The 19,743-nt window shown below is 47.9% G+C and overlaps 1 protein-coding gene across 9 annotated transcripts in view; it reads left to right on the plus strand.

Moving 5' to 3' along the window:
• The window catches only part of LRRC7 (leucine rich repeat containing 7), a 105,302-nt gene that overhangs the window by 76,966 nt on the left and 8,593 nt on the right, over positions 1–19,743 (plus strand). For 3 of the 9 annotated variants that reach the window (XM_033067546.1, XM_033067548.1, XM_033067549.1), the window contains 7 exons: positions 644–743; positions 1,500–1,624; positions 5,718–5,918; positions 11,278–11,389; positions 11,583–11,763; positions 12,589–14,269; positions 16,482–16,631. In XM_033067546.1, the coding sequence (XP_032923437.1) occupies positions 644–743; positions 1,500–1,624; positions 5,718–5,918; positions 11,278–11,389; positions 11,583–11,763; positions 12,589–14,269; positions 16,482–16,631 (2,550 nt within the window). Of the gene's footprint in view, positions 1–643; positions 744–1,499; positions 1,625–5,717; positions 5,921–9,647; positions 9,745–11,277; positions 11,390–11,582; positions 11,764–12,588; positions 14,270–16,481; positions 16,632–19,743 lie in introns of those variants that run through there. The other 6 variants (XR_004418712.1, XM_042779575.1, XM_033067555.1 and 3 more) reach the window with 5 other exon arrangements.

Below are 19,743 nucleotides of genomic sequence, written 5' to 3' on the forward strand. Positions count from 1 at the left end.
GGAGCACCCAGGCAGGATTCCCAGTCCAACCTGGGGATGCCAGGAGCGAGCACAGGAGCTTTTGTTTCCCTGCAGAACACAGCCAGCCTCGCATTCCCTGTGCAGGGGAAGCTGGACCCAGTTAATCCACTTTTTCCACAAGAATTTTATCTCCTGCGAAGGGTGTCAGGCAGGAATCTCCCAGACAAAGGGGGACAGTCATATTTACAGGTTCAAGGAGGATTGAAATTACAACCAATAGAAATTTATACAGAGAACAGCATCCAATCTAAGTCAGAAGTTCTGAAGGTGAACTGACCAATTACACAAACTAATTTCTAGCCAATTATCTTCTGAAGTGATAGGAGAGTGAAAGAATTCCTAAGGAATTCATTCAACCTTGGTGTCTAGGAGACCTTGTCTATTAAAGCACATTCCAGGGGCAGATGGATTTGGGGGAATGGCATCATCCATTCCCCATTGCATCCCTTTCCCTTTGGAACACCCAGGCAGGATTCGCAATCCAACCTGGAAATGCCAGGAGCGAGCACAGGGAGCTTTTGTTTCCCTGCAGAACACAGCCAGCCTCGCATTCCCTGTGCAGGGGAAGCTGGGCCCAGTTAATCCCAGTTCACCCCAGTAACTGTGTGCTCCATCCCTGCAGTCCAAGGCTCTGATCCCGCTGCAGACCGAGGCGCATCCCGAGACCAAGCAGCGCGTCCTCACCAACTACATGTTCCCCCAGCAGCCCCGCAGCGACGAAGGTAAAGCCCCAGCACAGCCACCAGGCTCAGCAAAAGGCATAAAACAGGTTTATTGTATCCAATGTAATGTTTATTGGAAGGTTTCGGTGTTTGTTGGGAGGATTCACCTTGGGCAGTGCTGGGGCTGCACCCAGATCAAATCCAGGATGGATCCTGGGCACGTGTTTTACACTTATAGAAGTTTTGGGTCATTTATGTGTTGGGTTAATTGTCCAAGCACAGCCCCAGGCTGTGAAGTCTCAGCTCCTGTTTGTCCCCTTCCTTTCACTGCTGTTTATGATTTTTGGGTACCAAAAATTGTCCTCGATTCTGCAGCTGAGAAGGAATTGTTTGTCCAACCACTCTGTGAAGAGAACTCACTAACACCTCACTAATACCTTACTGACACCTTACTAACACCTTACTGACACCTTACTAACACCTTACTGACACCTTACTAACACCTTACTGAACCTAACTCACACCTTACACCTAACTAACTGAGCTGGGGATGTCCCCCATGGTGTGGGGGCTCAGGGCTCCCAAATTTGGCTGGATTGAGACTTTGCTCCTCCACAGCTCCACTAAACCCAAATTTTCACTGCTCCAGGGCTGCCCCAAACCCTGCTGGTGCTTCCCCACCACTCCCATCCCATTTTATTCCTAACTCTGGGATGGTTTCCATGTCCCCATTGCCCCCCTCCCATTTTTTAACAGTCACCCAAGAAGGAAAAGTCAGTTTGGGTGATCCCCATCTCCCTTCCCCATTCCCTGCAGATTTCCAGTCAGACAGTGACAGCTTCAACCCCACCCTGTGGGAGGAGCAGAGGCAGCAGAGGATGACTGTGGCCTTTGAGTTCGAAGACAAGAAGGAAGAGGAGGAAAATCCAGGGAAAGTCAAGGTGAGAACTGCTGGATTTATTTTGGCACTCAGTTATTTTAGACAGGGTTCAACTGGAGGTTTAAAATGGGTTTGTGTTTTAATTGTGTCAGATTGCTGCTCTGTCCCAAAGGGAAGTGAGACAGAATTACTGTCCAGCTTATATTATTATTATTATTATTATTATTATTATTATTATTATTATCATCATCATCATCATCATCATCATCATTGTCATTATTATTATTACTATTACTATTACTGTATTATTATATTATACATTATATATGTTATTATATTTTATTATGCATTATTATATATTATTATATTATATATTATTACATATTATTATCTATTATATAGTATATATAATAGATAATAGATAGTATATTATGTATTATATATTATGTATTATGTATTATGTATTATATATTATATATTATATATTATATATTATATATTATATATTATATATTATATATTATATATTATATATTATATATTATTATATATTACTATATATTATTATATATTATTCTTTTTATTAAATTTTATTAGTTTTTATTTTGTTTTTTATTATATTTCTTTTTTTTTTTTTTCATTGTCCAACCAAATATCTTTTAGGAATATCTGAATCCCCCAAGGGGTCTCATGTTCCTCTCAAAGCAGAAGTCAACAAAGGCTTTGCAGCCTTATGGAATGTGCAGTGGAGAGGGCATCACTTGTGAAAAATGAAGTTCAAAGCATGAATTTCCTCCCCCAGTTTTATGAAATGAATGTGACTGCAGAGTTCTGCATCAGTCCCTCAATCAGCTGCATTGTCAGGAGGGGATTTTCACACCTGACACCTCTGCAGGGCATGGAAATGTCTCTGTCTTGAATAATAGAAAGGAATTATCCCACACCTGAACCCTGCAAATCTCTGACTGGGGTAGAACACCCAAAGTAAAATGTGGGGTCAGAGAGAAAATCATCTGAGGAGATTTAAATCAGATTTTACTTCTCAAATTAACAGCTCTCTTGTCAACAGCAAGTCAACATTCCATTGAAAACTTGGTGGAAATTCTCGATTTTTCTTTCCAATATTTTTCCCAGGTGGGAATTTCTCTCCAGCTCCTGTTCCCAGAGGACTCTTCTGCTTTAGGGAAACAGAAAATGAAGCCAAAAGCAGCCTTCACCTCACAATAAATAGATTAAAGTGGAATTTTACCCTGCATTAATTGCAGGTTTATGGGTCATGCATGGAAAACAACATCTGGGAAAGTTTCTATTGTTCCACAACTTTTATCAGAATTTTCCCTGGGGGTGACATGGCTGGAGGTTTCAACAGGAACATTTTTTAACATTTTTCACCAGGCTTTAAGGGACAAATTTAAATAAATTTAAATCCTCAACAGACAGCAGCCACCAACACTGCAGCATTTTATATGAGCAGAAGAAGTTTTCACTTTTTATCTCTCACCAAACTGAACTTTCAGCCAGATAAATGTTAAACTAGATTTAATAATTGGCATTGTCCAATAGCTTTTTTCCATGGAGGATTTTGAACTTTGAAAATTCTCTCTTTGGGGTCAGGCTGCTTTTGCTGCAGCCCTGGAATGGGATTGGCAGGGAATCCAGAATTCCTCTGGGATGGTGGATGTGGATGAGTGTCCAAGTTTGGAGGACAGGTGTCTGCTGAGAAAGGCAGGAGCTTCTCTTTGAAATGGAGAATGTAAACCCCCTCCCTCCAAATTATTATAATTTTGAAATCAAGGGGCTCTCAGGCAAAGATATGGGAATTAGGAATAACAGTTCTTTACTAGGGAAATTAAAATAGAAATACAGCACTACAAAGAACAAACCCCAAACCCTGACACAGTCAGAGCACAGCCTGACACCCGTCAGGCAGGGTGTTGGCAGCAGTCCCATCCCATGGTGGCTGCATCCTCCTGCAGTGACAGATGTGGCTCAGCTGGAGCAGTGCTCCTGTACAAGGTGCAGTTTCCCTCCGGAGCTCCAGTGGGGATGTGGAGAAATCCGGTTTTCCTCTGGAGTCCAGTGGAGAAAGGGGCTCCCTTAGTGTCCCAAAACCTCTGTTTTTATCTTGGTAAGAAATGTTGGGCTCTTCCCCCTGGCTGGAGCAACTCCCAATGGGATGCAGTAATTTTATCAGTGCCACAGTGGGACTCAATGGCCATGAGCAGAAAATGACTGGCTGGAGGAAGGATGGGTTGTGAAAAGATAAAGAACACTGCCCCAGCTGGTTTATAAACATGGCCATGAACAGGAGATATCCCATGAGATAAAGAACACTGCCCTGCCTGGTTTATAAACATGGCCATGAACAGGAGATATCCCATGAGATAAAGAACACTGCCCCAGCTGGTTTATAAACCATGGCCATGAACAGGAGATATCCCATGAGATAAAGAACACTGCCCCAGCTGGTTTATAAACCATGGCCATTAACAGGAAATATCCCATGAGATAAAGAACAATGTCCTGCCTGGTTTCAATGGATGCCCATTAGCAGAATATGAAGATCAGGATCACCCCTAAACACCATTTAATTCAACCATGACTGAAGCAGAGCTTTAGTGCTGCCTTCCAGGCTTGATCTATCTCTTTCTGTTGGAATTCTTTATTAAAAGTGACGTCCCACTCATAGATTTCAACATTTTCTGTTCTACTCCCTGATGTTTATTCTCTCCTGCTTCGGATCTGGATGCCAGCACTTGATGCAGTTTTATTTACCAAATCAATCATGCTTTTTGCCTCTGAAATATTCCTGCAGAACAGACCATTTCCAGCTGAATCCAAAATTACATTTTTCCTACTCGTTGGGAATTTAAATCCAGCAGCTCTGGCAGGGAGCTGTTAAACTCAGCTCACCTTACACCACGAGGTAAAAGCTGCTGGGTGGTAAATTCCAGATCCTTCATCACCAGCAGGAATTTGAAGTTTCTGGGAAACTTGGGAAGTTCAGGTGTGGGGTTTTTCCAGGAAATCTGTGGGTCTGGCAGTCAGGGAAAGCTCAGCCAGGTTTTGGGGGTTCTCTGGAGAGCTCTGGGTCTGTTTCCCTGTGCCACAAGTGTCACAGACACCCGGCTGTGTGTGAGCATTATCCATCTCCAGGAGCAAATGGCTCCCAGAGGATCAGATCCTGCTCTCAGCTGCCATCCATAATTCAGATTAATTGGGTGCACGGAGCGTGGCTGAATGAATTCAGCATTTACAGCAGGATTGCTGGGGAAAGCCTGATGGAATGTGTCAGCAGAAGTGCAGAGCTACCCACGCCCTGCCAGGGTGAGATGGGCTTGCAGGGATAAATTCCCGTCCCTTTTGTGTCACTGGGATTACATTTGGTGCTGACAAAGAGGGGATGAGCAAATTCCAGTCCTGAGCTCCAAATTCCCCCAAACAGATCACCCAAACCATGAGGAAAGCGCTCTCAGCCCCGTACCACAACCAGGATTATTCTGTTTCCATTCTGCATTTCTGCTTCCACTCCTAATTGTTATAAAGGAGAAACATAAACTCTCAATATTCAGCACAATTAAATTGTTTTATTTTATACAATGTGAGGGGTCACTGCCCACTCCAGGCTCCTCCAGCCTTGGTTTGCAGCTTCTCCCTACAGCATGGTTTCTTGTTGTAATCAATAATTTTTGGGTTTTTGCTGTCATAATTTTGCCAGGCAAGCAGTGGTGGTGAATAAACATCTGTAAAGTCCCTGGGAGTCAGTCCCACAGATACCATCTGGTCTGGGCAGATAAAACCGGCAGAATTTGGGAAGTTCTGGTTTTTGTGGAGAGGCAGCATTGCTAGAACAAAGGCAGGAATCTGAGTTTGCAAAATCTATGGGACTGTTGGAAAGTGTGATTTTACAAACTGGTAGCAGATACAAATTATTTAGAAACATAACAGGGGATAACATAACATAACATACATAACATAACATAACATAACATATAACATAACATAAGATTTAAAACAGGATGATTTAGCCACATTTTCTCCTCCATGCTTCACTTCACACCTTTGTATTTTGGTTTATCCAATACTTTTACGACTGACACGAATGTTTTATCAATTACCCCATAATTTTAACCCATCCCTTTCTGGCTGCTCAGGTTGAGATCAACCTCAAGCGTTACCCCACTCCCTACCCCGAGGATCTGAAGAACATGGTGAAATCTGTGCAGAACCTGGTGAGCAAACCCAGCCTGGGCGTGCGCCCCGAGAACTCGGCCCCGGCCGCCAACAGCGACCCCACGGGCAAGGACAAGTACGAGCACAAGTGGCCCCTGACCCCCAAGGAGATCTCAGTGGAGGTATGCTGCCAAGGATGGATCAGGAAAACCTTGTAAATAGGATGGCCTGGCAAAAGATTTTGGGAATATGGGAACTATAAGTGAGATTGGAATGAAAGCCATCTCTGAGATACCAAACCTTAGTTACTGAATAAAATAAAACAATAGAATGGGTGGATGAAAGTTATTCCCTCTGGAGTGAACAATTCCCTCTGCTTGCAGACAGCCCAAGGGGCAGAGAAGACCCTGCTGGCTTGGCAGAAGAGAAGTTTTTAGGGTTTAAAGTGTAACACAGCATGGCATTGTAATGATTCTTATAGGCTGTGTGTAAATGCTGTAGGATTTGTGTCTTGTGTTAGATTGGTGAGTGGAAATTAGAATATTCACACAGAAAAAAAAATCTTGTATTGGAACGGGAACCTCACTCTCTGAGCTCTTAGTTCTTGCTCTTAGCTCTTAGTTCTTACTCAGTTTTTCCTCTCACCACCCTCCTACCCCTTCCTTTATTTCTCTTTGTTTTCTCCCTGCCCTGCTCCGAGCTGTGGCTGCAGCCCCAGGCAGGGCCCTTTGCAATAAACACAAGTTCCAGACCTGGCTTTAGAGATCTCTGTCCTGACCCTCCTGCCCACCATCCCTCCTACAGAGGTACTGCAAAGGATTCTCACTGCTCTCCAAAATTCCAGGCTCGTTTTTTGTGGTTTTGAACCCCCAAAGGATGTTTAGGGCTGGGAAGCTCAGACCCTCATCTCACCCATCAGGTTTTATATTGGGGTGCATTCAGGTTTAGGTTGAGACTGAGTTGCTGGTTTTTTTTTTTCCCAATGCTGCTGAATTTTTGGGTTGAAATCTCCCTAGATGGGAATTTTGCTGTGGGTTTATCCCTGTGAGGTTGGGGACAGGAGGATGGACCCAGGCTCCATTTCCATCCCATTTAATCTGTTAAAAACCACTGGGCTCTGTCCTGCCCTGCTGTCCTGCCCCTGGCATTGCTGTTGGGAGCAGGAATCCAATTAACCCTTAATGAGTTAATGAAGGCAGCAGGAGAGCTCCTCCCTGGAATGGACAAATCCCACCCTAAATTAACCCCCAAAAGGAGAATTCCTAAATCCTGCAGTCCTGCTGGGCTTGGTCTCTCTACCCCACCAGACCATTGAGGAATGAGGGAAATCCCTTTGGGAGTTTAAAATCTTGGAGAAGTCTGCAGGAATTTAATGCTGAAAAGAAATAAATGAAGAAAAATATTTTCCTTTTTTTTTCACTCCTTTATCTGAACATTGTGATGAACTTCTTGTCCTTGAAATCTCCCTGGCTGTGGCCAGTCCTGTGTGCAGGAATTGTTCTCCCTTCATTTTCCATGGTTTTGGCACAAATATTGCACATCCAGCTGTGGCTGCTCTCTCAGTGCTGTGTTTTAATTGCAGTTAAACATTTTCATTCCTTAAAAAATCCCCCCCCAAAGCTTTCTCTTCAAAGTGGCTTCAGAAGGACTAAAATATCGAAGTTAAATATTTAATTTCAGCTAGAATAGTTAAATCGCTCATGTTTTCATCTAAATCTGAAATCTCCAATTCCACCATTGTTCCCTTTTTGTCCATTAAATTCTCAGTGTGTAAATCTGGTCCTTGAACCAGCTGGTGACTCAGGCCACGAGTCCTGACATTCTGCTCTTGTTGCTGAACACACAGAATTTATTTTGTATTATCTATCGTTTGAACTTCAATATTCTCAACAGCTTTCTGTGGGTTTTAATTATCCCTGTGAGTTTCAATTATCCCTGTGGGTTTTAATTATCCCTTCGTGTTTCCATCTGGAATTTGATCCCTGTGGCCTGGCAGAGGTTTCAGGTGTTTTGTGGCTGTGGCCTGCAGGGAACACTCTCTTAAATACATTTTACAATCCATCAACCTGTTGCATATTCATGGTTTTTCATGCATAATCAAACTTTGTTTGGGAATTGTTCAGCATGACCACTCCTTGGTCTGCTTTTTTTAGAGCATGTGTGTTTTTTGGCTTGTGCTTTCAATTTTTTTTTTTTTTAAATTATTTTAATTTGGGTGGTGGTCCCAGCCTTGTGTGGCTGGTGAGTGTTGATAATTGTTGTGTCACTTGTAGGGTTCTTATCACACATTCACAAGCTGTTATTGTAATTAAGTGGGTAGTTTAAGCATACTACTTTTCAAAAAAACTTTTGTCTAACTTTTGTTATGAGAAGAAAAGAAAAAAAGCTTATATTCCTACAGAAAAGCTATTTTAACATTATATATGGCATTTATCCTAATATTTGCAAAAAGCCAACACTATGCCATGCCCTTACAGCACCAGGAATCCCACCAAACAATGGCACTGCAGTTTCCTCCTCATTCCCCCCCAGAAAAAGCAAAATTTCATCTCCTGTAGTGCTGGAGATGGGGGAACTTTTTGAGATTTTAATTTCCCAAGGCTCCACACAACTCTTCCAGCAGCTGAAGAAGAGGAAAGGGATGTTCTCATCCTTGCAGACTGCAGGAGGGATTTTTGGCTCCCATCAGGGTGGTGCAGATCCATTTCCCTCTCCTTGGCTTCCTGCACCAGGATAAAACACAGGGGAAGTGCAGGCAAAGTGTGAATGGGTCTGTGAACAATATTGGCCTGATTTCAGTTGTAACCCATTAAATAAAACATAATTAAGCTCCGTTTGCTCTGCAGATAATTAGCAGACGAGCTGAAGCTGGAGTTAAAGTGCACTTTGAAGTTGCAGGTGTGTTGTGATGTCAGGGCTGGAGGCAGTTTGTGATCCCAGGTAATTGAATTTCAGGTGCAGTGCTCACTTTTCAGCCTCAGATAAACTGGTTTCTGATCTCTTCTGGCTTTCCCTGCAATTAATGCTCACGTGTCTCTTCAGAAACTGTTTCTAAATAATGAAAGGAGCATCTGGAATGAGGAGCTGAATGAGGAGCTGAGTGTCAAATCCACTGTAAAACCCATCCTTCACCTCCTCTCACAACAAGCAAACAATGTCCTGATGAATCACCCATTAAAACAAACCTCTTCATCATTCTAACTCTTTTGGAAAGATGGAAGTTTTGGCCACAGAGGATTATTTAGGGAGTTGTGCTGCTTTTCCACAATTCCTCTGCCTCATCCCTTCCCTGAGCCCTGGAGTGTGGTCATTCCAAACATTCTGTCCCTCTTGGTTATAATGCAATGTTCTTGTGTTCTCAGCCTGAATATTTGGTGATTTTTCTCTTGCCAGTGGTTTTAATGGTTTGTAGCAGGTATTTTCTCCTCACCTCTGCCCTCTTCCTGCATCCTTCCCCAGCTAATCATGAGGGATAAATCCTGAGGAATAATCTCCAGGCACCAACTCAACACAATTGCATTTATCTCTTCCCTTTCTCCTTGCAATTTTCTTCCTGTTGGTGACCTTTTTCTTGTTCAGCTTGTAAGAAAAAGGTTCTCTTAGAGAGAGTGGAATTAAATGGAACATGATTTGAGGTTTTTACAGCGTATTTCACTATTCATGGCAGATTTACAAATGCCAGAGTAGTTCTTTTGAAAGTGCATTGGGTTTTTTTTTAATAGCTGGGCTGGGGGATGAAAAGAAAAGGAAAATACTATAAAAAGAGAACTTTGTGCACCTGAAGTTCACCATCTTGTCCAAAATGGAACTGCTGGGTCTCCCTCTCCTCCAGCAAGGGAGGAACTTAAAGCTTAAAACTCCTGGAAATTTCATGGCACAATATTGGGATTCCAGATGCAAGATAAAGAAACCAAAGAATCCCCCAGGAAGCCCCTGCCTGACCCTGAGAACAGCCTGAAATCCCCTCTGGAAGGCCCAGGCAGGGAGGACAAAGCCCAAAGCTCAGAGGTACAGCCAGACCTGGGCTGCTCAGGTGGAGAACTTCACCCTGTGCCCTGCCCACAGCAATGGGGCTGCACCAGTTTGTCCCACCAGTTTGTCCCACCAGCTTGTCCCACCAGTTTGTCCCACCAGCTTTTTCACCAGTTTGTCCCACCAGCTTGTCCCACCAGTTTGTCCCACCAGCTTGTCCCACCAGTTTGTCCCACCAGCTTTTTCACCAGTTTGTCCCACCAGCTTGTCCCACCAGCTTGTCCCACCAGTTTGTCCCACCAGTTTGTCCCACCAGTTTGTCCCACCAGCTTGTTCACCAGTTTGTCCCACCAGTTTGTCCCACCACACTGGAGAGGGCTGTGGGGTCACTGGGCACCTGTGGAGCACCAGGGAAATCCTCTGCATGGGGAAGGGGTCACTCCATGTGGGAACCACCATGGAACTGCCTTGGCTCTGAGCCCTGAGGAGTTAAACTGATTAAACTGATTAAACTGAGGATGCCTCTTCTGGGAAGGTCCTGCCTTCAGGAGAACATCAGATGCAAAGGGTTTGAAACAGCTCTGGTGTGAACAGAATTAAATTCTCCAAGGATAAATCACATGGCAAATGCTTCTGCGAATCTCTGTTACCACAGAAAGTCGTTAAGGGCAGTAAACCTTTGAAAGTTTCCTCCTTGTAAGTAAAAACAGGAAAATTTTAAGTCATTGTAGCATCACACGTTCCAGCAATGTGGATTTGGTTTGGGTACTCCAGATTAAATTGTTTCTCTGATTATTGCCTTCCCTCTCACTGGAGAGCCTTTAAAACCTGCCAGGGTACAGAGACCCCCCGTGCCACCCACCCCTGCCTCCCCAGACACTCATCCTCCTCATCTCTGAGCTTTCTGCAGGGATCAGACAGCCCCAAAATCCCCACTGGTGCCTTCATTCCCTCCTAACCACCCTAGGGGCCTAAATGTCCTAATTTAAATTTTCTCTTTCTAAGAATGAGTCTCACTTTCCTCCCCCAGTTTAACCGGGGTTATTTTCAGCCCACGTCCTGTGTGAAGGTCAGCTGTGCTGAACTCTCAGGAAGAAGTTTATTAAGTCCAAATCATTTTAATTTAGCCACAAACTCCTTAGGGACAAAGCCATTTTAATTAAGTACAGCTCCAGGGACAGCTGAATCTCTGGAAGGACTCACCAGAAATAACTGAGCGAGGAGTCCTCCCTCCTGAAATACCAATTGTTTACACTCAGTTCCTGTTTATTTCTTCCTACTGGCAGCATTTTGACTTCATCAAAAATGTTTACACGGCCCTGAACGTATCTTGCGAGTTCCATCTGGTTTGTCCACATTTCCAGAACGAGCACATCACCCTAATTTCGAGGAGGATTTGTGTAGGATTAATGAGAGCTTTGTGCTGACAAATCAGAACTTCCTGCACTGCCCGTCTGGCGGGTTTGGGGCGTTGGAATGATCGCCAGGAGAGGGCTGTGAGCGGTTTGTGTGCTGCAGCGTGAAGTGTTCCTGCTCCCTGTGCTCACTCTGCCTTGTTGTGTCCCTCAGGATGCCTTTGGACATCCTGGCAGTGAGATGAGGATAGGGGAGCTCCGTCCTTCCATGCCCGAGACGCCGCTGTACCCCCCCAAACTCGTCCTGCTGGGTAAAGACAAGAAAGGTACTGATGGGTTCGCAGCCTTTGAGATGGAATCATGACATGGGGGCGTTCCACCTCTGCTTGTAAACCAGGGACATTTGTGCACGCATCAACCCAACCCAAGCCAGTAACAGCTTTGACTTTAAAATGTGTTTTTCTGGTGTTTGGTTCCCCAGTGCCGCCCCCTGAAAGCGTTTGCTGTGTTTTGTTTCAGAGTCGACAGATGAGTCTGAAGCAGATAAGATCCATTGTCTGAATAACAGCGTTTCCTCAGGCACTTACTCAGACTATTCCCCTTCCCAGGCTTCCTCAGGGTCCTCCAACGCGCACGTAAAAATGGGCTCCCTGCAGACCACGGCTAAAGAAGCAGTGAATAACTCTTTGTGGGGGAACAGGTGTGACATCTTTCCTGACACAGCTTCTGCTTCCCTGTCATCCTGTCTGGGCCCTCAGAGCCACCCTGTTAGGGTGTTTGGGTTAAAAAAAATCCATGTTTTTATCTCATGTTGGCCGTGCAGAGCTGGCTGTCCTTCATGTTCCACGATCCCACAGCTGGTGGTTCAGCTCTGTGCCACCTCCAGTGCCCCATTATAGCTGTCCCAGATCCCTCTGCCCTGGACCTCCCAAAAGGTTCTTGGAAAGCCTTAACCTGCCCTGGAAACATTCCAGGACCAGCCTGTCCTGTCTGTGCCTGCCCTAAATGCCCTCTCATCGTTCCATGCACAGCTCTGCCCTGTTAATGGTGGATGAGAACGGGCAAAAACTGCCGCTGGTGTCTCTGGTTAAAAAGTGGGGGGAACCTTCTGCTGCACTCATCCATTATTTTTACAGCAGGAAAATCTGTCCAGCAGGATTTCTGGGAGCACAGCATGGAGCCAGCCAGGCCTTTGAGTGACTTCTTAGCTTCTCCGTGTGTGTCGTGCTGGAGTCTGTGCTCCAGGGCAGAAACCTGCTGCCACCATTCCCGTGCCAGTGGCACAGCATCCAACAGCTTGAGAGTAGCTCAGTGGGTGTTAAAAACACCGAGGGGGCAGGTTGGATTCACTGATCCTTGTGGGGCCATTCCAAGTGGGAATATGGAGCGCTGAGAACCCCTGCAGTGTCCCAGTGCGATCCCAGAGCGTAGACGGGAGAAGGCCGAACCGCTTCCCAAGGACGATGAGCGCTGGCGTGCTGGGACAGAGGACATTTTATCTTGTTCCCTTCTCTTGTCCTTACAGGCTGGCCCAGTCGTTCCCACAGCCCTTGGAGACCAAGCCATTGCTGAGCCAGCGGGAAGCGGCTCCGGCCGGGAACGTCCCGGCGCGCCCGGAGCGGCGCCCGCTGAGCGAGGCCTTCGCCGACAGCTGGAACGACAGCTCCCACTACGACAACACGGGGTTCGTGGCCGAGGAGAGCGCGGCAGAGAACGCCAGCACCAACCCCCTGCTGAGCACCAAATCCAGGAGCTCCTCCGCGCACGGGCGCCGGCCGCTGATCCGGCAGGACAGGATCGTGGGGATCCCCCTGGAGCTGGAGCAGCCCGCGCTCAGAAACACACACGACTCTGAAGTGCCTCCTCCCAACCCTTGGCAAAATTGGACCAGAACCCCCAGTCCTTTTGAAGACAGGACAGCTTTTCCTTCCAAACTGGAAAGCACCCCCAACACCAGCCCTTTGCCCGAGCGGAAAGATCACGCCAAGGAGTCTCCCGAAATGACGAGCACTTTCACTCCAGGAATTCCGTGGGAATATCACGACTCCACCGCTAACAGGAGCCTCACAAACGTCTTTTCCCACATGCACTGTCGCCCCGACCCTTCCAAAAACGTCATCTCCATCAGCAAGAGCACGGAGCGGCTCTCCCCGATGATGAGGGATTTAAAAACGAACAAGTTTAAGAAGTCGCAGAGCATCGACGAGATCGACATCGGTGCGTACAAGGTGTACAACATCCCCCTGGAAAACTATGCATCCGGGAACGACACCGTGGGCCCCCACGAGAGGGTGGACAAGCTGCTGGGCCCGGAGCACGGCGTGCTCAGCATGTCCCGCAGCCAGTCCGTGCCCATGCTGGACGACGAGCTGCTGACCTACGGCAGCGTCAAGGTGCAGCCGCAGCACAAGGCGTCGTCGGTCACCAAGAAAGTTTATCAGTTCGACCAAAGCTTCAACCCCCAGGGCGCCGTGGAGCTCCCGGCCGACAAGCGGCTCCTGCCGCCCTTCCAGCTCAACGCCGAGTACCTGCCCCAGCCGGCCAAGAGCCTGCCCCAGGAGCTGGTGAGCCCGCGGGGCTACCGCGGCTACGCGCCCGTGGAGCCCATGTTCTCCTTCTCGCAGCCCTCGGTCAGCGAGGAGCCGGCGGCCGCCCCGTTCCCCGGCCCGGCCACGCGGCCTGGCTTCCTGCGCAGGGCGGACTCGCTGGTCAGCTCGGCGGAGATGTCCGTGTTCCGCAGGGTGGGCGAGCCCCAGGAGCTGCCCCCGGCGGACAGGTACGGCCGGGCCCCGTTCCGCGGCGCCCCGGAGCGCCAGGGCAGCATGGCCGTGCCCGAGGCCCAGTTCCTCAAGCGCAACGGGCGCTACGAAGACGAGCACCCTTCCTACCAGGAAGTGAAAGCCCAGACTGGGAGCTTCCCAGTTAAAAACCTCACGCAAAGGAGGCCCCTGTCGGCACGAAGCTACAGCACAGAGAGCTACGGCACGGCCCAAACGCGGCCGGTCTCAGCGAGGCCCACCATGGCAGCTCTGCTGGAAAAGATTCCGTCAGACTATAACTTGGGTAACTATGGCGACAAGCCTTCCGATAGCAGTGATATAAAGCCGAGGCCTCCCCCTGGGAAGGGAAATGAGAGCTGTGCTAAAATGCCCGCTGACTGGAGACAACAGCTACTTAGACATATAGAAGCTAGAAGGTTAGACAGGGTATGTTTGGCATTTCTCTGCAATTAATGCCTTTAGTTGTGTGTTTCGCTCTGTCAAACGATTTGCACGTGCAGTGGTGACCACCAGAATTCCCAGGGATGAAATTCCTGCCGTGGTGTCAGAGGGACCGATCCCGCTGGAGCGAGGGATCCCAGCGAATCCAGAGGCTCCTCACTGGCGATGCCCCTTGGGATGGTCACCAGCGTGGTGGCTCCGGCTCCTGGCTGGATCCAGAGGCTTCACACTGGCGACATTCCCTGGGGCAGTCACTGGGGTGGTGATTCTGAAACCTGGGTAAATCCAGAGGCTCTGCCCCAGTGCCTCTCACTGGTGGCTCCTGCAGCTCTGCCCAAAATTGGGAAGAACCCTGAGGTTCTCCCTGCTCGTGGAATTGCTGCTGGAGCCACCAGGTCAGTAATGACCAAGAGGTGCTGGCCGTGTCTTGGCAGTAAAAGGGAATAAAGGAAAAAGAGAACAAGCAATAAAATGTATTTTAGCTCTGGTGTCACTGTCAGCGCAGGGGGTTTAAAAGTGTCTATAACTGAGAAATATCCCTGGGTATCCTCTGTTCTGATGGGAATGTGGTCATTACTCCTTTTAGCTGTAGGAAGTTATGCTGGTCTGCCTTCTATCCAAAGGGTGCTTTAGTGCATGATTCAGTCATTGCCTATTTAATGACCTAATCCATGAGTCCGATTTCCTCCGTGATCTGAAGTGGTTGTGACAAATTCCTGTGGTGAAATGCATAAGAAGTCATTGCCAAATGTGTCCATATACTGCTTTATGCTAGAGCCTCCTGAGTTTGGTGTTAATATTCTCCTTACCTTCCAGTTGCTCGGATGTGATGATATCAAATTATCCTTAAAGATCAAGTGGGGAAACTTTAAAAAGGGACTCCAAGGCTGTTTTCCTCCCTCAGCTCTTCTCCTTGTGCTGTGTAAACCCACTGGAAGCTGCCTCCTACCAGGGAAACCAGTGCCCTTTCTGGTGCCAACAGCCCTTGCCAGATGGTTTAAGGAATGTCTTTACACTCAGTTTACAACGTGTACAAAGGGAGTTTTAACCCTGGAAAGCTGGCACTGGTCCCTGATCCCTGCCAGGCAGTTCCTGCTGGGTGCAGAGCTCCAAGGAGCTGGGCTGGGGGGGTGGGAGCAGCCCCTGTCCCCTGGGTGTCACAGGAGCCGTGTCCCTGTGTCCTGGGTGGCACAGGAGCCGTGTCCCTGTCCCTCAGGTGGGCACAGGAGCAGTGTCCCTGTCCCTGGGTGGCACAGGAGCCGTGTCCCTGTCCCCTGGGTGGGCACAGGAGCCATGTCTCTGTCCCCTGGGTGGCACAGGAGCCGTGTCCCTGTCCCCTGGGTGTCACAGGAGCCATATCCCTGTCCCCTGGGTGGCACAGGAGCCATGTCCCTGTCCCTGGGTGGCACAGGAGCCGTGTCCCTGTCCCCTGGGTGACACAGGAGCCGTGTCCCTGTCCCCTGGGTGGCACAGGAGCTGTGTCTCTGTCCCCTGGGTGTCACAGGAGCCGTGTCCCTGTCCCCTGGGTGGGCACAGGAGCCGTGTCCCTGTCCCCTGGGTGGCACAGGAGCCGTGTCCCTGTGTCCTGGGTGGCACAGGAGCCATGTCCCTGTCCCCTGGGTGTCACAGGAGCCATGTCCCTGTCCCTGGGTGGCACAGGAGCCGTGTCCCTGTCCCCTGGGTGACACAGGAGCCGTGTCCCTGTCCCCTGGGTGTCACAGGAGCCATATCCCTGTCCCCTGGGTGGCACAGGAGCCGTGTCCCTGTGTCCTGGGTAGCACAGGAGTTGTGTCCCTGTCCCCTGGGTGACACAGGAGCCGTGTCCCACGCGGGCAGCCAGGTGTTGAGGGTGCAGGACTTCCCCAGGGGTTGCTCCTCCATGCCAGGCACACCTGTGGCTGCACAGCCGACCCCAAATTCGGCCGTTTTTTGGCCAAAGCGAGACTCGTACCACGTGAACTGCAGATGCCACCACCCCCCATGTGCTGTCAGCGTGGAAAGTCCTCTCTGGTGCCCATTTCTGTACGAGGAGCAATGTACTCGCTTTGTGTGACCAGTGCATGCCTGGAGGAGCTATTGATACTCGGTACTGTTTGTTGGCTTAAACTAAAACTCTGTGAACTTAACCATGTATGTGTGAGACTTAATTCTGAGCATGTGTGTTCATATGTGTCCCGTGGTTGTTTCCTCTACTCAGAGCGCTGCTTACAAACACCACACAGTTAGCCTTGGCATGCTGCACTCTGGAGGGGTTTCAGCCATGCATGCCGGCCGAAGCATGACTTTAAACTTGCAGCCTAAATCTAAATTTGAAAACCAAATGCTTCAAGAGCTACCTCTACCGAAAGTAAGTATGGGCTAGCCAGCACTGCCGGTTCATTAATGATCCTTGCTTCCTCCTGGTTTAGCTTCTGCCTCTTCCTCGTGCTTTTGCCGTGCCCAGTCCGCAAGGCAGGGCTGGCAGGGGCGCAGCTTTGCCCCTTGCTGGCCTTGCTTTCTGGATTCCGGAGCTCCCTGGCTGTCATTCCTGCTCCCCTGCTCTCCTCACACACGCCAGGGCTGTCATTTGCTCAGTGGGGGATTTGCTCTTGGGGCTGTTTGATCCTGGAGAAACGGGTGTGGGGATGTTAAACAGGCTGCAGGAGACAGGGATTTTAATATTTGAGCGTTAATTGGGTGTGCTGTAATTCCTGATGGGTTTTGGTCATGTAACCACAGCCAAACCCATTTTTAAACTTTGAGAAACACCTAAAAAAAAAGATAATATTTTCCTTATTTATTTACTTATCATATATTTATTATCAATATATTATTGACTAGCACAGACATACCAAACTCTGTATTCCCAAGGAATGTTTGAAGGGACAGGCACACAGGACAAGGCAGAGAGGGCCATTCCTGCAGGATTCCCAGTGCCAGGGAGGGATGCTGAGACCTTTCTCAGGGAGGCACAGGAGCTGAGGGGACAAATCAGCTCTGTGAGTAATTAAAGGGCAGCAGAGCCCAGATCCCAACGGGATCATCTGTGCTGGGAATGGCCAGGCTGGGCCCTGGCACCCGCCCAGGCTGGAGCAGCCAGGCCAGCAATGCCCAAAGGAGCCTTCCAAAGCTTCAGAGCTCCAAGGATTTGAGGAGAGCAGGATGACTGAGCAGCAGGAGCTGGCCCAGAGCTCAGCCCTGCTCCTCCTGCTGCTGGAATTCAGGAATGCAGGGCAGGATGGCAGCGCCCAGGGAGCAGTGCCAGCCCTTTGCCACTGTCACCTCCATGCCATGTCTCCCCAGGCTCCTGTCCTGCTCTCGGTCTGTGCTGCTCTGTTTTGGGGTGGGAGGATCCCCCTGGATGTGTGTGCTGGGCAGGGACACCCCAGTGTTGTCTTTGCTTCCCAAGAACTCGTTTGTCTGCTTGTCACGAGTCCCTGGAAAAATCCATTGGGTGTCAACCCCAAAGAGTGGTGCTGGTTCCCCCCACACGTCAGGAGTGAGGTGTTTTATGGCACTTCCAGGATTTCAGGCTGTAGGGGAATGTGGATGTTAAATGGTGATGTCTGGGGAAATTCAGGAATCTGCTCTGTGATATATTTTGGGGTGTGGTCTGATGTGGATTTATTCTGCTTTTCTATTTCACCAGCATTCCATTGCTCCATATCCATAGAAACTGTGATGCTGAACTGCACTGGGGGGTTGTTCTCTTGCTGTACTGTTTGGGAAATGATTGTTGGGAAAGATCACTGCAGGGGGAAATGACTGTTGGAAAATGACTGTGTATATTTAGTGTTGTTTAATTTTATTGCTTCACACCTTCCACAGAATTTGTGTTTCCTAAAGAATCCAGGCCACAGCAGTTTAATCCTTGCCTCTCCTCTTCCCTCCTTCCCGTGGCCTGGATTCAAGAGAGTAATGAGTGAGCTCTGGCTGTCAGGAAATCAACTTTAACAATTAATTACTTGAAAATGTTCATGACATCGATCTACTCCCTGTAGAAAACGTGGGAAGTGCTGCTTTCCCTCTGTTCCCCAGATCTCATGGAAGTGGAGCTGGGTTGCAGCCTGGCCCAGCTCAGAAAATGCCCAATATTACAAGGGAAAAAATTCCCTTTGCTGCAGCAAATGCAATCCCAGGATTTCCCTGTTTCTGGAGGAAGCTGGGAGCACTCTCTGCATTTTCCCTTTTCCCTCTGGAGTGTAAAGTCCCCTCTGCAGATCCCTCAGCACTCTCCAGAGGGATCCTTTCCACTTCTGGCTCCCAGTGAAAAGTTTTTAAAAGTTCATGGTTTGGTGCAACCCATTCCCAGAAAGGGAATTCCCACTTTCCTTGGGAAGAACAGCGAGGAGGGAGCAGAGATTCCCTTTGGAATGTGCTGGGGAGGGCACCCAGAGGGCTCCACAAATGGATCCCAGGACAGCTCTGCAGGGAACAGCTCATTTTTCCATTTTATTGGGGATAAAGAAAGCTCTGCAAGAAGATCCTGGGCTTTAAACAGGGGAATTTTTTTCCTAGTGGTTTTTAATAGAAGGAAAATCACAAATTCCATGGTTTTACTGGAAGATTTATTGAATAATGAAATAATTATAATGGAAGTTTGCTTTCCTTTCAAATAATCAGGGTTGGACTTTTATCACTTCACTTCACCTCAGAGAGGTGATTTAAATCATAATTTCCTTCTATTTACTTTTTAACTTCTGTTTAAAAAATAGTTTTTAATAGAAAAATTACCAGCTTTCACATTTCAAAGCAAATTTGATTAATTCTTCATCCATCCAGAGAAGTGTATCCAAAATTTTTTTTAGTTGAAGCTGGAGAAGAAATTCCTGGAATGGCAGGAGAAAGAACAGATATTTTTTGTTCCTTTGCAGATTCCCATTAATCAGTAATACACTGTACCAGGTGCTGTCAGTGGCAGGACAATGCTGGAATTTTGGGAAGTCTGACACCCAAAAGGTGTTTACAAAATTCCCAGTGATGGTCAAGAAAATAGAGAGACACATAATGGAAACTCAGGTTGGGGCAGGAAAAATCCTGAAATCAGGAACGAAACAACCAGGGGGAAAATGACAGGGAAGAAACACGGAACAGGAGCAGAAAGTGAATTATGAACATTGAGGAAACTTTGCCTGTGTGTTGTAACCATTCATGTTGAGGCAAACATTGAATTCCAGGTTAATATTGTACCAAAAATTGTCCCTGGCACGACCCAGGATGTTCACATGGAGCCAGCACAACCTCGGCACTGCCAGCAGGGGATGTTTGCTGCAGAAAACACAGATTTCTTGGTGGAAATCCTTCCTAAAAAACCCTTCCTACAAAAGTTCCTGCTGCTGGAATGAGCAGTGAGAAAGCCCCAACGCCAGAATTACCCCCAGGCTGTTTAAATATCGGAATTTCGCCAAAATTCGTTTCTCCGAAAGTAACGAGCCCCGTTGGATGAATTTTCTCTCCTCTCTCATCATTCATTATTCTCA

Source organism: Catharus ustulatus, chromosome 9 (assembly GCF_009819885.2).
Source record: "Catharus ustulatus isolate bCatUst1 chromosome 9, bCatUst1.pri.v2, whole genome shotgun sequence".
In the NCBI taxonomy this organism is placed as follows: Eukaryota; Metazoa; Chordata; class Aves; order Passeriformes; family Turdidae; genus Catharus; species Catharus ustulatus.